General features: G+C 45.1%; 2 protein-coding genes across 5 annotated transcripts in view; one reads left to right on the top strand and one right to left on the bottom strand.

The window, feature by feature from the left end:
• The window catches only part of COL26A1 (collagen type XXVI alpha 1 chain), a 97,559-nt gene that overhangs the window by 57,451 nt on the left and 23,358 nt on the right, over window positions 1-16,750 (bottom strand). The window lies entirely within an intron of this gene.
• On the top strand, window positions 11,600-12,269 carry PFN4 (profilin family member 4). The gene has a single exon (XM_083714901.1). It carries the CDS (start codon window positions 11,615-11,617, stop codon window positions 12,092-12,094), a length of 480 nt encoding a protein of 159 aa, XP_083571027.1. The 5' UTR covers window positions 11,600-11,614; the 3' UTR covers window positions 12,095-12,269.

The following is a 16,750-nucleotide window of genomic DNA, read 5'->3' as shown; positions in this document are numbered from 1 at the left end:
GATGTTTAACGATGGAGAGGAGGTGCTATAGAAAGCAGTTTGTCAAAGTGCTCTCCAAAGCTCCTCCCAACCTCCTTTAAAAGGGGAACAAGCTTGGAGACAACTGTGAAAGGATAGGCAAGGGCATGGGGCAGCTGTAAAGCGTGTGGAGGGTCTGGTCAGATGTAAAGAGAGGAGCAGTTAGCTAGGTGTGAAGGACAGGGAGCCACCAAAGAAGTTGTCAGGTAGGCAGGTTTGGTGCATGGAGTGAATGTGGGGTGTAATCCACTGGGAGCAGTCAAATACAACATTCCTTGTTTTCCTAGAGTGGACATGCAAGGGAATGTTTGATTCCAGCCAGTCGAAACTTCCTGTTCCTCCTGGTCTGGAACATCCTTCCTTGCATGTGACTAGTAGGTGGGCATGACCTTTCCAGACCTGGTAAAAGGACAAGGCATGCTGCCACTCTTCTCTTCTCCATCTTCTTTTCGTCCTGCAAACTTCCTGGAATGAACTGCTGGTTGCCAGCCAAGCGGTCCCTGAGGTCATCTCCCTTATAGGGTAAACCTGTTAGTACAAGTTTGTAACTTTAAGCCTAAAAGCCTGCCTTCAGGGATCACACTGCACTCTGCTTGATTGTGAGTAAACTTTCTTTTTATTACTTATGACTAAGACTGTGGTGTCTTTATTCTTTTAGGGGGGATTCAAGGGGTCTTACCAGGAAAATATTAGAACACATTTCAATCTGGACAAGCCAGGTTGAATTGCGTATTGTATTAAGAAACTCACACGGGTTGGCAACTAATTTTCTGCTGTGTAAAGGGGAATGCACTCTGCTAAGTAAAGGAACTTGCTAGTGCAAGTTAGGAAGGATATGAATAAACAATATATCCTCTCCTGCCACCCTGAACATTCCCACAGTGAACAGGGGTGGCAGCCCCTAGTACAGTGGTACCTCGGGTTACATACGCTTCAGGTTACAGACTCCACTAACCCAGAAATAGTACCTCAGGTTAAGAACTTTGCTTCAGGATGAGAACAGAAATCGTGCAGCGGCGGCGCAACGGCAGCAGGAGGCCCCATTAGCTGGGGTGGTGCTTCAGATTAAGAACAGTTTCAGGTTAAGAACAGACCTCTGGAACGAATTAAGTACTTAACCTGAGGTACCACTGTACTGCTGTTTGTAAGACGTGACATGAAGGTTGGCAACATTGACCCTTCCCATGTGGGAATCCCTTACAGACAACCGCAGTGCCTGGAGACAGACAGTCAATCTGTGCATTCACAGCAGTGACCGGAGGAGAGATGACTGCTGGAAGAAGCACAACAGGACACCTTCATCTGCTCAGCTGCAGCAAAACATGTCTCTCCCAATTCGGTCTCTATAGTCACTGCAGGCGCTGCAACCATCCAACAGTTTGACTTCAACCTCAAAGGCACACTCCCCCATTGTCTCCCAAGATGGACGGATGCCAATGGCATCCCTAGATGGCATACCTATTCCTTCAGAGGAGTCCAACACAGTCCAGATATGTTATAATTGCTCTTATTACAAGTGTTCAGGTGGATGTCCTCAATGGGCTAGACCCAGAGAAACTACCAGGTATTTCCAGATTTATTTGACATCTCTTGAAATCGGAATACACCACTGAACTAGGTGTGGGCTGTCTAAGCTATTGGTGATATGTGTTGTTGACTCAGGGAACATCGTCTGACTCTCAGTTATGAAACGAAGTGTTGAAGCAACAGTGCTGGTTAAATGACAGGTACAAATTCATAATTCTCCTCTTATGCATCTAACTTTGGGGTGCCTTATGTCCTCTGCCGCAACTGGGGATGGGCAGAATTGGATTTGGTTTGCATTTGAAGGGAACTCTAAAAACCTGCGGTTTCCAAAAACATAGGAAAACCGAATCACAGCCATCCTTTAAAGGTTATAGTCTGAATTCTACATTTCTTCAACCGAACAATGTTTGCAGAAATGCATATATTAGGGGAAAGCTTGCATATAAATTAATACATTAGAGAAAATAACATACACAACTGTGTTATGTTAGGAGATACTGCTTGAGAAAAGTATGTACATTCCTCAAAACTGCATACAAAAATGTGTTTATTAGGATAAATTCAATGCTGGAGAATTTCCATGAGGATTTTTTTTAATGCAAAATGGTTGCAGAAATGTGGAGACCTGAATTTAAGACTGGAAAAAGGAGAAATGGAGAGGATTAAATTGATCAATCCTTCCATCCCCACCCTCCATCTGACTTCATGTCCCCAACTTTGGCAACCTCCCCCAACATAATGCCCAGTCCATTTGGGCATTATGGACTACAATGCCCATCAGCCACTGCTTGCATAGCCGTGGATGATGGGAGTTGTAGTCCAGAACATATGTGGGGGTACAATGTTGTGGAAGGCTGTCCTAGAAGCAGAATCAATATTGGGGGGGGTGAGGAGTGAAGTTGGAGGGAGTTGAATATACAGAATTCTTGTCCGTAACAGCAATGCAGTTGTTTTAGATTAACGTATAAATAGACATTAGTGTAATACATCTGTTGTTAATCCACGTCTTGGTGGAAGAAGGATGCCAACACTTCATTTATTAGACCCGTCGATCCTATAACATCCTTCCCTGTGTTCCTTTTGTCTTTTTCTCAGAGAGTATAATAGGTTCCAGGATGTCTTTTATTTCACTATATAGACCGTGTTTCCTCCTGTCGAACAAGAGCAAGACATAATGGATTCCAGGATGTAATTTATGCGGGCTTTTTGGAATCGGACACTATCCCATTAATTCTGAAATTTTCTGACAGTGAGCTGATTCTCTTGTGCTACCCTTACTTGTTAGCTGTTAAGCACCAGGGAGGTTGCGAGGGGAAAATTAGGAGAGGGAGAAGCAATCAAGTCTAAGATTGTAGTCCAAGGCATTTTGCCTGCCTGTCACCCATTTCAGTCTTCCTGGGAAAGGATTGTTAGGAAAACCACTGTCCCTCTTAAGCAGCAAAATCTTAAGAAGAGCTCTAATACGGCCCCATCTGCACTATAGATTTAAAGCACACCACGTTAAGCAATCGTGGCTTCTCATAATCCTGGGAAGTATGATTTGTAAAGGGTGCTGAGAGTTGTTGGGAGACCCCTATTTCCCTCACTGAGCCATGATGGCTATGCTCTGCCTCCACCGTCAGAGACAGTACATCTCTGAATGCCAGTTTCTAGGAACCTTAAGTGTCAATCAGACAAAGAAAGTTAGAAAGCAAAATGTGGAGGTAAAATTCTAAAGCTTAACAGGCAGCTATGATGGGAAACAGGGTGCTAGGGTGATGGACCTTTGCTCAGACTTAGAAACCATCTGCATTATACATTTAAAGCAGTGTCATGCCCCTTTAACCAGTCATGGCGTCCCTCAAAGAACCCTGGAACATGTAGGTGCTGAGAATTGTTAGGAAATCCATTCTTTTCACAAAGCTATAATTCTCATAGTTTCCTGGGAAAAGAAATTGGTTGTTAAACCACTCTGGGAATTTTAGAATTTTAGTTTTTAGAAAGTAGACCTCATAGAGGGTGTATATAGATATATAAAACTCAAATTAAATCTCAGTGTGAGTGAGTCTACACATCTTTAGTACACATAAATGCAAATGTGTGTGCATGAACACAAGGTACACAGCTTGCCAATTCTGTGTGTGTTTACTGTATATTTTGCAGCTGGTGAGACATATTTTGCACTGAAATGAAATGTTAGAATGGGCAAGTCAACATATATTTAGTGTGAAAATGCAGGTACTTGAACCCTAAGGCGCCACAACTGCTGATCTATCATCTATCTATCTATCATCTATCTATCTAGTATCTATCTACCAACACTTCAGCTGGGGATATATATACATATATATATCAACTGAATATACATATATATATATATGTATATGTATGTATATATATATATTTCAGTTGATAACCTATTTCAGGGCAGCCATGCTTTTCTGAAATACTGTCATTTACATGTCCAAAGAGGTTGCCACAGAGTTAAATGGGTGGGCCTTTTCCCACCTTACCCGGTTGGCTGGAGGATGGAGACCAACAGACCAAGAAGGGGTGAGTATTGCTGGATGCTAGAAGCTGGAGACACAGAGACATGGCTTCCTCTGTGCTGAAACCAAGAGCTGTGGTTTACAGCTTCCCTGGAAACCCAACGGGGAAGCAAGATCTATTGGGGTGTTAAAGCTAGAGGTGAGCACCTCTATCTTATACTGATGTTGTATATATGGGTAAACAAAACCATGTATCATAACCGTAGTCTCCTCTTTTTTTTTTTTTTTTATTCCAAGGAAACCAAACGCTGTGAAAGCGCAGGAGATTGAGTGCCCTTCTGGCGTCTAAACTGATAGGCCACAGGGCAAAACTTGTAGCTTTCCTGTGCTGGTGCCTCAACTCTTTTCAATTCAGTTGCCTCATTCTATGCCTTCTCCCGACAACTTTTGGGGATGGGACATACACAGCAAATTGGCAGAATCCCCTGTGCAGAGCATCCCAAGGCAAATAGTCCATCTGTACCCCCCAAGTACCCTTCAGACTCTCTGACAGAGTTAACGAATCAGGCTTTAGAACAGGGGTCAACAAACTTTTTCCGCAGGGGGCCGGTCCATTGTCCCTCAGACCTTGTGGGGGGCTGGACTATATTTTTTTGGGGGGGGGGAATCCCCCCAACTTTCCTCTCCCTTCTCCACAGCACAGGACGAGCCCCAGTGGCTGCTTACCTGTGCCTTGAGAGCAGCTGGGGCTGGTGGCAGTGGTGGGATGATGAGCGTCGTGAAAGGGCTGGCTCCAGACAGGGGCTGCCTAAAATGGTGCTCAGCCAACTGTGGCTCAACAAAGCCCAGCCCCCTTCCTCCTCTAGGCATGGCAGGGAGAAGCCAGGAGGAGGGAGGGAGGGAGGGAGGGAGGAGGCGCCGACGCGGTGTGTGTCAGGGAGGGAGAGGGGGGAAATGGCACAGCCCAAACCATCAGAATCCCCACGCCAATCCATGCAGCGATTTTCAGACTGTCTGCGGGCTGGATCCAGAAGGCAATTGGGCTGGATCCGGCCCCCGGGCCTTAGTTTGCCGACCCATGCTTTAAAAACAACCAGCGCTTATTTTGCATCTGGAAACAGAAGCATTAGTCCCTAAAGCACAAAAGCTCTAAAAATAAAAATGAAAACACAGATGGAAAAGGTATTAAATTCCTTCTTGGGGGCCACTGGTCCATCCTGCAATGCAATCTCCTTCCCACACTCCTTTCCTCAGAGTTCTCCTAGAAGGATACCAGCAGATAGCTAAAAATGTATGTAGGAAACTGGAGGATGAACTGTGGTGGTAGAACTGACTAGGTCCCTTTTGCAGCAAGTGCATTTAAGATGGTAATAATAATAATAATAATTGTAATAGTAATAATACCCAAATAAGAGCGCCAATAAAAGCTGAGGAGGCTGCGAGGGTGATGTTGTTGCTCGGGGATCTAAATTGTTTAGGGCAGTATTTCTCAAGGTGGGTGGTACCATCCCTGGGGCGGGGGGGGGGGGGCAGCAGGAAGACACTGGATCTGAAAATGAAGATCAGACTTTGGAAAGCTGGTATCACTGGATCGAGTTCACAGATTTTGTTGAAATAATTAAACTAAAGAGCTGTAACTGGATTTTGAATATATGTGCAATTGTTATCACTTTGGATTTTATTGTGTTGTTATCTTCCTTAGTGGATTATGCAGTGGGTGATGTTTTTTATAGGGTAGGGGGGGCACTGGGGGTGAGTTTATGAAACCAAAGGGGCAGTGCCCTGCCCCAAAGGGAAGTGCTGGTAGAGGACTGTCTTCTGAAGTAAAGCAACAGGGAACCAGGCAGAGGGCCTTCTTGGTGGTGGCACCCGCCCTGTGGAACACCCTCCCATCAGATGTCAAAGAGATAAACAACTATCTGACAATTAGAAGACATCTGAAGGCAGCCCTGTTTAGGGAAGTTTTTAATTTGTGACATTTTATTGTATTTTTAATCTTTGTTGGAAGCCGACCAGAGTGGCTGGGGAGACCCAGCCAGATGGGCGGGGTACAAATAAAAAATTATTATTATTATTATTATTAGGCCACTTCCTTCCGGCTTAAAGAAGATTCAGCCCACCTTCATATACACAGGTGTCTCATGCCCCCACCCCACACCAAAACTCTGTACTAACAGGAAATGAGACAGGGTTCTTTCGGCAGGGAGGAGGAAAAAAAACGGAGGAAGAACTCTCCAATTTCACAAAGTCAACCCTCATTGTCAAACCAAGAGGCAGCTGAGAATTCTCCCAGTCCAAAGGCACGGTACGGCGTTCGAGAGACGACACACAAGAGAAACACAAAAATATCTCGTTAACTTTTTTTTTTACAATTCTAACCACTGAACAAGCTACTCCCCTCCCTTCTCTCTCAATAATTTATACCTGAATGGCTCGTCTAGACATGACATCATTTTAAGGTATGCCTGGTGTTCTGTGGTCCATTTACAATAACCAGGATGTATAATTGCCTTCGTTCAGGTCAGCAAAAGGGGCGATTAGTGGGCTGGGAAGCGGAGGGGGGCAGTGGCGGTGGTGGAGGAGCAGAGGAGGAATATCACAAAGGCCTTTCTCTCCGCAGCTGTTCTGGAGAGCGGTTTTTATAGCCTGTTGTTTTCTGCCAAGGAGACGGAGCCCTAACAATGCTCAAGACTCCACACTGAACCTCTATCCCTTGCAGGGAAGCAAAAGGGAGAGTGCGGGAGAACGACACATACCGCAGATAATCTCTGATTCGCAAATGGTTTCGGTGTGAACAGTTCCTATTAAAGCCATGAAGGGAAACCAGCTGTGGTGTATGCCTGGTTGGCAGCCAGGATCTACTCGCATGGGTGAAGGCTGAAAGGCAAGACTCTTGATTCCTTTGCAAAACAGTTTGTGGAGCTGCTGTGGGACTTGAGCAAAAGGCTCCTTCTATTAAATGCACAACCCTCTTATAAAGGACAACTGCTATAAAAGTTCAATCACATCTTGTGCGTGGGGTCGGTTCCAAGGATTCCACATATAGTCGTACCTTGGTTTTTGAAGAGCCTAGTTCTTGAACATTTTGGCTCCCGAACGATTGAAACCCGGAAGTGACTGTTTCAGTTTTCGAATGTTCTTTTGGAAGCCAAACGCCCAGCAGGGCTTCCGCAGCTTCCGATTGGCTGCAGGAGCTTCCTGCAGCCAATCAGAAGCTGCGCTTTGGTTTCCGAACGTTTTGGAAGTCGGACGGACTTCTGGAACAGATTCTGTTCAACTCCCAAGGTACGACTGTATACACAAAAATGCATTTGCTCAGTGCTGTTTTTCTAGAAAAAGAGGTGCCAGAACTCACCTTCAACGCCTCCCTTGTTCTCCTTTAATTGCAATGATGCCCACCTGAGAGGTGCCAGAACTGAGTTCCAGCGAGTTCTGGCTGGGGGGGAAAACCTTGGATATACTCAAAACTCTTGGAGTCACCTCTCCACAAACATCTCAAGGCTTCTGGAGGCGGAATGCAGAGGTTTTCTTGCCCCAACTCGCCACCCTCAGCAAGGGAAAGAGCTTAAAGACTCTTTTTCTGCTGTGCATTCCCAGCACGAAAAAAAATCTTTTGAACTCTTTGCCTTACTTGCAATTAACTTGCAGGATTTCAACCAGTGGCCTCCAAGCTCATATGGTTGAAATCGTGCAAGCGAAATGCATGTACGATGCACCCATACTGTATCTAATTTGTGCCCACTGTTACCTTTGAAGGATTTCAAACTTTTAAAAATTGAGTCATACCAGCTGATAGCCTTCCAGGTTCAGTTCCTAACCTCAGAGGGTTTGCAGAAGTTAAATCTCAGGCGCAAACTACGTGCTACAGGAAACATGTGTACATGGGTGAGATGCGCATGCATGATTATGCAGGCCATTTTTATTTTGAAGGAAAAACAGCTGGCCAGGCTCTATATCAGCCTTCCAATCAAGAGCAGGGTCCAGCGTTGGGTTTCCTGCCAAAAAATCACCCCCCGCTGCCCCCAAAGGCGCAGTAGAAAGCATATTTAGGGGTCAAATAGCAGTTGGGAGGTGGGCAGGAAATCAGGGGCCCACACAGCTGCATTTCATTCAAAATAAGAGTAGTTAGGTGGCTTTAAAAGTGTGGGGGGGGGGGAGTTAATATAATGTACTGCTTGCTCCTCAATGTATGATGGGAGCGAGGACACGTTCTCTTTAGTAAAGCACATGACTGTAAGCCAGAGGTGGGAAGATCTGTAGCTCTCCTCCAGATGTTGACAGACTCCAAATCCCATCGGCTCTAGCCAGCATGGCCAATGGTTTCCTGTCCCTGTAAGCTAATCCCGAGAAACCTGCAGTTAAGATAGAGTTTAACCTTCCCTTTCAGCCCTTCCTCACCAGGCCAACCAGATGATTTTAAGATCATGTAGCTGCTGGATGATGCAGGTAAGTATATCAGCCATAGGGTAGCGTCATGTGTTTCCTGCAGAAAAGGTAGGATAAGCCTTTCTGAACTGTGCAAGTGCTAAAAGTTAGGGTAGCTTGAATATTTTAAATCCTGTTGATTTGAATTCACTTAAGGGACGTGGGTGGCGCAAGGGACGTGGTGGGTCAAACCACAGAGCCTAGGACTTGCCGATCAGAAGGTCGGCGGTTCGAATCCCCGTGACGAGGTGAGCTCCCGTTGCTTGGTCCCTGCTCCTGCCAACCTAGCAGTTCAAAAGCATGTCAAAGTGCAAGTAGATAAATAGGTAAATTCTGGTGGGAAGGTAAATGGCGTTTCTGTGAGCTGCTCTGGTTCACCAGAAGTGGCTTAGTCATGCTAGCCACATGACCTGGAAGCTGTACGCCGGCTCCCTCGGCCAATAAAGCGAGATGAGCGCCGCAACCCCAGAGTCGGCCATGACTGGATCTAATGGTCAGGGGTCCCTTTACATTTACCTTTTTATTCCCAACTTATTGGTTTGATGATCCTTTAGCTCCCCCCCTTGTTTGTTTGTTTGTTTGTTTGTTTGTTTACACATTAGTGTTTTGCACTTATATCGTAATGCCCTTCAGCCATCATCATCATCATTTATTTATAGCCCACCCATCTGGCTGGGTTTCCCCAGCCACTCTGGGAAGCTCCCAACAAAAAATTAAAAACACACTAAAACATCAAACATTAAAAACTTCCCTAAACGGGGCTGCCTTCAGGTATCTTCTAAAAGTCAGAAAGTTGTTAGATGGTAGATCTTGAATAAGGCCTGTATAATTTGTGACACTATCTGCCTTTTTAAACATATACACCTAAGGTGTCTTACACCTCCATCCCCATTCTTCCAGTGCCACATTTTGATATTTGAATACCTGAAAAGCCACCTCCTTCCTTCCCTACAGACTCTTTTGGGTGCTGAAATTGGCAGAACTGGCCTTCAGAGGCTGGGGGGGGGCACAGACAGGGCCTTGCCTGTGGTTGCCCCTAAGTTGTGCAGCTCCCTCCCCACAGAGGTATGCCTGGCACCTTCATTGCACAGCTTCTGGAAAATGCTGAAGACTCACCCCTTTACCTCAGTTTCTGGCACATGCAGTGCAATTCTATAGGAACCATCTTATTTTGATAATTTTAAATTGTTTTAAGCTGCTTTTAACATTGCGCTTTAATGTTGTAACACACCCTGGGACCTTAGGGTAGAGGATGGGAAACAAACAAACAAACAAACATTTCCCACTGCCATTAACTTGAGCCTGGATAGCTCAGTTGGTTAGACCATGGTGCTGACAATGCCAAGGTTGCAGGTTCAATCCCTGTATGGACCAGCTGCATATTCCTGGATTGCAGGGGGTTGGACTAGATGATCCTCAGGGTCCCTTCCAACCCTACAGTGCTATGCTATGATTCTGCTATAATAACTTACAAGAACAAATACTTCCTACTGCGACTAACTTAGATATCCATACCATATGTTTAAAACAGATGGCTCTCCCCACCCCAATAATCCTGTGCACTGTAGTTTTCTAAGAGTGCTGGGAATTGTAGTTTTGTGTGGAATAAACTACATTGTCCAGTATTCTTTTGTGGGGAGAGTAGCATTCTGCTTTAAATGTATGATGTGCATATAACAAAAGTAAATTTAGCCTGGAGTAGGGACACCTGGATAAACCTATGAGATGCTGCCGTTTCTTAAGATTTCACCCCCATAAAATGCTGCTTCTTTTTTTGAGCTTGAGAAATACAGCGTATTTCTCTTCTTCCTACAGTCCCTGCCCCACCCCCACACCAATCTCTTGGTAGTCCTAAGCAGAGAGCAATTGTGTGCTTTTGGCTAAAAACACAGCATTTGAGAAACCAGATCTTGCTCCAATATAAAGGGAAAACTCCTGGATCATTTTTGGAAGTTGTACAGACAAAGGAAGCCCATCTCTTGGGGAGCTGGATTACCAAATGCATTCAGGGCCTCTTGCAGAAATAAATCTGGTGTTGTTCAGCTCAGTCTTCCCAAGCGGACTGCTCTTTGTGGGTTTGAGGAGGGGAGGGGGAATGCCAGGGGTAGCCTGGAGATGTAAATGGTTTTATTTAAGAGCAAAACGCAGAGAATGGTCCATTTGATAGACGATGCCTTTAAGAACCAGTAAAAGGAAACATTAAAAGAAATTATAGTAAAGCTATAGGAGATTTTTGAAGTGGCTTTTTCAGATGTATTGCTTTCTTTAAGGCATTTTCTTTGCCTCGAAATCAAACGGGTTCTTCAGGTTTTTTGAAACATCGCAAAACCTGCAAGGCCTGTTTGACCAGCAATGATCCAAGTCCATTTCAAACTAATGAAACAAACCAACACCAATAGCCTAACTCAGTATAAAGCAGCTACCTCTGTTCCCATGTTCTCACTATGATGTGATGGATTGAGCTTCTATTCAAATCCGCCATTCTTTTTTCTAAATTTGCATTAACACATTAAAATATGAAAATCACATGCAAATCTGTGTCTTCGACACAAAGGGTTGATAGTTGTTTTCATTGTTTATTATCAATTTTATTTTTTGTTGTTTATAATGAGGTAAACTGCCCTGGGACTTTTGGTGAAAAGCAGGTCATATATACGCTAAACAAGATAAATAAAGATAAGCGGCTACCCTAACTTTAGCACCGCTCCCCCTACACCTGAGAAAACTCCCTCCCCTCCCAATTGTACACAGAAATACTGAATTTCTGAAGGCATTCTGAGAGCCCTTTTGCCTAAATGGTGGGATTTAAATGCCTTAAAGAAACAAACAAAGGGGGAACAAGGAAAAAAAATGAGGTAAACCTCCTTGGAATTCCTGCCAAATGCACATTCTCAGCTTGTCATTACTGACAAAGTAATGAAAAAGAAAGGAAATGAATGAATGTGAGAATCGGCATGGTCAGCAAGGGGCTACTTGATCCCAGACCAGAACCAGCTCCCTTTCCCATATAGCTTGCACCCTTTGACTTGTATCTCTGTGGTGTTGTTTTTTAAATAAGGCTTTCTAAAAAGAAAGAAGAGCTGAAAAATTCAGAGAGAAGGCCTAGTTCGTTTCAGGAGCCAGGAGTCTCATCTCACCTCCTTTGGTGGGGAACCAAACAAACTACAATTCCCAGAATGCTTTGGGAGAAGCCACGGCAGTTGAAGCTGTTTTGTGTAACCAAGGAAGCAGACAAATCCTTCACAGCAGAGAGCCGGGGAGAGACAAAAATGAACCAGACACAAAGTATGCTGATAGACGGCCTCACTCAGACCAAGCATGTTGCCAACGCCGCTCTCATCAGAATAGTGGACGGCAACATCCTGGCAACGACTCCGGGCTTCAACATCCAAAGCCAAGCCCTGGTCTTCCTCCAAGCCTTTTTTAAGGAGCTGCTCCAAGTCAGAAGGGACGGGCTTTACTTCAAAGACCGGTACTACAAGTGTGTCAGAGCAGATGACCACTCCATCTACCTCAAAGGGAAAGACAACGGGGTGATTCTAGCCAAAACTGGGACCTTCATCGTGGTCGGCACTTACGCCCAAGGCATGTACCCCAGCGTGTGTGTGGAAGCCGTGGAGAAGCTGGCAGACTACTTCAGAGCAAAGGGAAACTGAAAAGGCTGTGGAGATGGAGCCATTTTACTCGGAGACCCAGCGCAGCCCAGCCCAGCAAGAGAACGGATCGCTATCGGCAAGAGAGGGCAGCTGATGCAAGGACCACAAATCCTTTTCACAAACATCCTACTTGTGGGGTTGGAGGGGAGAAAAATTAAATGCACGAGAAGTAAAATCTTGATGCTTGATTAATATATGTGTATAGTTTCAGGTTCTCCCTGGCCTGAAGCCTTGATTGGCTGCAATTCCTGGCTGGGGAAGTTGTGGCCCTCTCTGCCTGGCCCTCAAGACTTTCCACACTCCAGGCCATGCCTTCACCCCAGGACACAACCACCAGCAGCCCTGCTCCCGACCCTCTCTCAAGTGTTGGGATAGTGGTTCTTGCTTTCCTGGGTGGAGGGGTGTAGACAGTGTTAGAAATTCCCCAGGTGCCAGGTACATTTTGTGACTGGCGGGAGTCTAGTTGTGACCACATGGAGCTCTCTCAATGTGTTGGCGACTGACAACTGGATGGCCTCCAGCTTTCTTAAGTAGGTAAGCAAAAGAGCTTATATCCAACCTTTTTCTTCAAGGAGTACATGGTTCACTCCTCGGTTAAATCCTACAATGACCCTGTGAGGTAGGTTAGGAGGCTGTGAGTGATTCCAAGGTCACCAAGTGAGCTTCCTGACTGAGTGGGGATTTGAACCCTGATCTCCCAGGTCCTAGTCCAGCACTCTAACCACTACACCACACTTCCTAGAGTCCTTCTGCTATGGGGCAGCTCTATAAATTAAGCAGGTAAATAAATATGCGGAAAGCAAAATGTTACTTGGAGAAGAATCTGAACTATTTCCCTTGAAGCCTGAATGTGATTTATTCTGGGTTGTTTAATTTGATGTTTTAATGTGTTGTAAACCGCTTTGAGATTTTTTTCCCCTTTAAAAGATAAAGAGGTATAGAAATGAAAATCATCACCATCAATTTCATCGGATGGGGGGGGGGGGGAATGGCACCTAGACATTCCCATTGTGGCAACCGTAACCCAGGTTTAAGGTACCATTTGATGATTAGCTCATATATCCGAGTTTCTGACACTGGTGTGGGCACAGAAATTTGGGGTAGACTGGAAGGTGTACTACAGAACAAAGGTAAGAGTCATCATATCCATTGCTCCACCAATCTTTATCTCTGAGCCCACCCACTTTTGACTCTGATGCCCACCACTGGCATGTGAACCCCAAAAGATTCCCCATAAGGGATTGTGGCCCTCAGGGCTAAATATTTACCCCTCTGTTCTAAAACATTCTGTGTAAGAGATTGCTGCAATGGCAAGGTATATATAATTTGATTCAGCTCTCCTTTAAAAGCAAGCTGATCTAATTTATACTTACTGTTATTTATTATTTCTACAATTTATATACTGCTTATATTTTTTTTTAAAAACCAAAACTCTAAGCGGATTACAAAACAGATCAAAACATCAAAATAAAAAGTAATAATGATGGAAGTCCGTCAATAATGATGATGGGCTTGGTGCTTCTGGCAACAATGACTGGGACAAATCTGTAGTTTTTTAAGGGTTCTATCTTATGTCATAAATAGGTCATCTAGCGATCATCTCTCTGGAAAAGAAGCATTTCACCACTTTTCCTTCCTTGTACCCATATGGCTTATTTCTCCAAAATGTACAGCTGTGCATGTGTATGGTGTTTAAAAAAAGAGATACAGTGGTACCTCGGGTTACATACGCTTCAGGTTACAGACTCCACTAACCCAGAAATAGTGCTTCAGGTTAAGAACTTTACTTCAGGATGAGAAAAGAAATCATGCTCCGGTGGCACAGCGGCAGCAGGAGGCCCCATTAGCTAAAGTGGTGCTTCAGGTTAAGAACAGTTTCAGGTTAAGAACAGACCTCCGGAACGAATTAAGTACTTAACCCGAGGTACCACTGTAGATGAAATTCAGAACTTATCGGAAGTTAGGGAAAACACAACTCAGTCAGCTGGATTCAATCAGCTGGCACGATGCTCTGATGGGTCCAGAAGCCCACCTGTCACCCCAGGCGCTAACAGTTCCCCTACAAAAAAAAATTCATTGCATGCCACTGCCTACAACCCTAGAAAGCTGCTGCCAGCCAGCCAGTGTTAACAATACTGAGATGGAAAGCTCAGTGGTCTGCCTTGGTCTAAGGACGATTCCTATGTGCCTAAAACAGAATGCATTACACAACCATAAGGACACGAGACACTTTTTTTAAAACAATGTGAGTCGTAGGAACAGAGTTTCTACACTGCCACAGAATCACAGCATGCAAACTGCCCTTCCTGTTATCAGCCAGGCGGAGGGGGTAGTTTTGTTTCCTGGATTTGCACTGTTCCATCTGAAGAAAAGAAAACTTGGGTCTAAAGACGGGAGAAGAGAGAGATGACGTCTGATATTAGCAAAAGTAAAACAAGGTTGTCATTTTCTGGCTGCCCTCAAATTGGCGCCAAGTTTCCCGGGTTGGTGGGGGACACACATTTGCCTCCCAGGAGAGGGTCCCTGGGCTTTGAACTTTGAAGCGTATGAGAGGAGGGGAAAGAGGCTAGTTGGAGGTGCCAGCATCATCTTGGATTGAAATCAATCAGACTGATGCATGATTGCAATAACTAGCCCACATCACCTCTGCGCTGCCCCTTTCCATATGGTCTTTATATCATGATTCCGCAGGCTGGGTGGCTCATTTCCTGCTGCAGCTAAAAAAATCCCCCTCGCTCCAAAAAGAGAGAAAGAAAACAAAGCAAAGCGAGACTGATCGTCCAGCAGAACTGTTTGACTAAAGTCCCTCCAAAGCTGAAGCAACAGCTCCGATTAAGTTCTTTGTTATCTTATCAACTTAGCTAGATGCAGAGAGAAGCCCAAACAAGGCAGGAATTAACTTAAGACTCACTCCAAATGTCAGGGAATCTGACATGTTCCATCACTTGGGGTTTACCTGAGACTTCTTTGGGCCTAGGGAGACATAGGAATAAAACCAGAAAGCACTGGAGGCCTCAGAACAGAAGCATACCCTCCAACATTTCTCCTCTCCAATGAAAACAGTGACAACCGATTCTATTAGTATTAGTATTATTAGTATTAGTACAGTGGACACTCGGGTTGTGAACGTGATCCGTGCAGGATGCATGTTCGCAACCCGAAGTGTTTGCAACCCGCAGCGGCACGTCTACGCATGCGGGGGTTGAGATTCAGTGCTTCTGCGCATGCGCCTTCTGCACATGTACAACCGCCAAAACCTGGAACTAACCTGTTCCGGTCCTTCCGGGTTTCGGTGGGTCTGTAACCCAAAAAAATACAACCTGAAGCATCTGTAATCCAAGGTATGACTGTATTAGCATTAGTATCACCCTGCCCATCTGACTGGGTTGCCCCAGTCATTCTGGGCTACTTCCAACATATATAAAAACATAACAAAACATTACACATTTAAAAAAACTTCCCTGTTCAGGCCTGCCTTCAGATGTCTTCTAAAGGTTGTGGAGTTACTTACATCCTTGGCTCAGGGGTCGCATAACTACATACGCTCCAACATTTCTCTGATGGAAATGGGGACGTTCTAAGGACATTCCAGGATCAAATCAGAAACCAGTACAGCTTCTGTAATTCTGGGACTGTCCCCAGAAAATAGGAACACTTGGAAGTTTGCAGTAGCCAGACCCAAATTAGTGATTTAATCACTGCTTGGGGCCTGCACAAGACATTCTGCTGCCCGGGATGAAGATGGTGTCCCCACCAGAGAGCGGCTGCACTGGCAACTGAATCTTGCAGCAACTCTGGTGATGGCATAGAGCCCTCTGCTGCACCTGAGAGTTGCAGCCCAGCTTAGGGAGTTCAGGGCCAACCCTTGATGTTGGACCATATCAGGTGAGCAAGTGTTCAAAGTTCAAGGACACATTCCAGCCAAGGAAGGTGTGAAGCAGGGCCTGGTGAGGGTGGCCTGGGAAAGGGCCTTCTCTGTGGCAGCCCCTCAGTTGTGAAACTCCCATGCCACCTTCATTATACAGCTTCTGGCAAATTCTGAAGAGACGCCTCAGTTCGCCCTACCCTTTCAACGCTTGAGGTGTGTATTTTTAGGACTTGCCCTATTTCTCTAATTGAAAGACGTTTTAAACTGTTTTTAATATTTAGTTGCATGGTTGTGCTTTAATGTCATAACCTGCCCTGGGACCCAATAATAAATCATAAATAATTCCACTCAGAACATAGCAGAAGCATTACATCTCGTGCAGGGAAGCCTGCAGTTCGGATGCGAGGATCCCAGAGGGTGCTTCCCGGGGAGCACAAACGGTCTCCAAATTCCCCACGTAAACACAGCCATGGTGCATATCAAATGACAGGCAGCCCGTGAAGAAGGCAAGCCGTTTTCTTCCAAAAGATAAAATCTAAAAGCGAAGATTTAAAGCCCGCAATATTGCACAGCGGAGTTTAGCTAGCTGCCAGCAAGACTTCCTCGCAGGCTGGAGACCTTCCTCGTCGGCTGCCTGGTTAAGAGTTAAAATTCCTCAGATAATTCTAATTTAAACAATCTGTAGCCATCAGCACTAAGGAGGTGCCCGCCAGCTGGTGATGGTTAAGTGGTTCCTTTTTTTTTCTCTTCCAGAAACCTGAACCTATTAGCAAAGGGTCAAGACGTTC

This window comes from Podarcis gaigeae, assembly GCF_964106915.1.
Source record: "Podarcis gaigeae genome assembly, chromosome: 15".
Taxonomy (NCBI): Eukaryota; Metazoa; Chordata; class Lepidosauria; order Squamata; family Lacertidae; genus Podarcis; species Podarcis gaigeae.
The sequence above is the reverse complement of the archived record's forward strand: the minus strand, read 5'-3'. Positions and strand labels throughout refer to the sequence as shown.

What these genes read in the sequence shown, in the direction of transcription:
- PFN4 (XM_083714901.1), top strand. Translation starts at nt 11,615, where the DNA reads ATGCTTTGGGAGAAGCCACGGCAGTTGAAGCTGTTTTGTGTAACCAAG.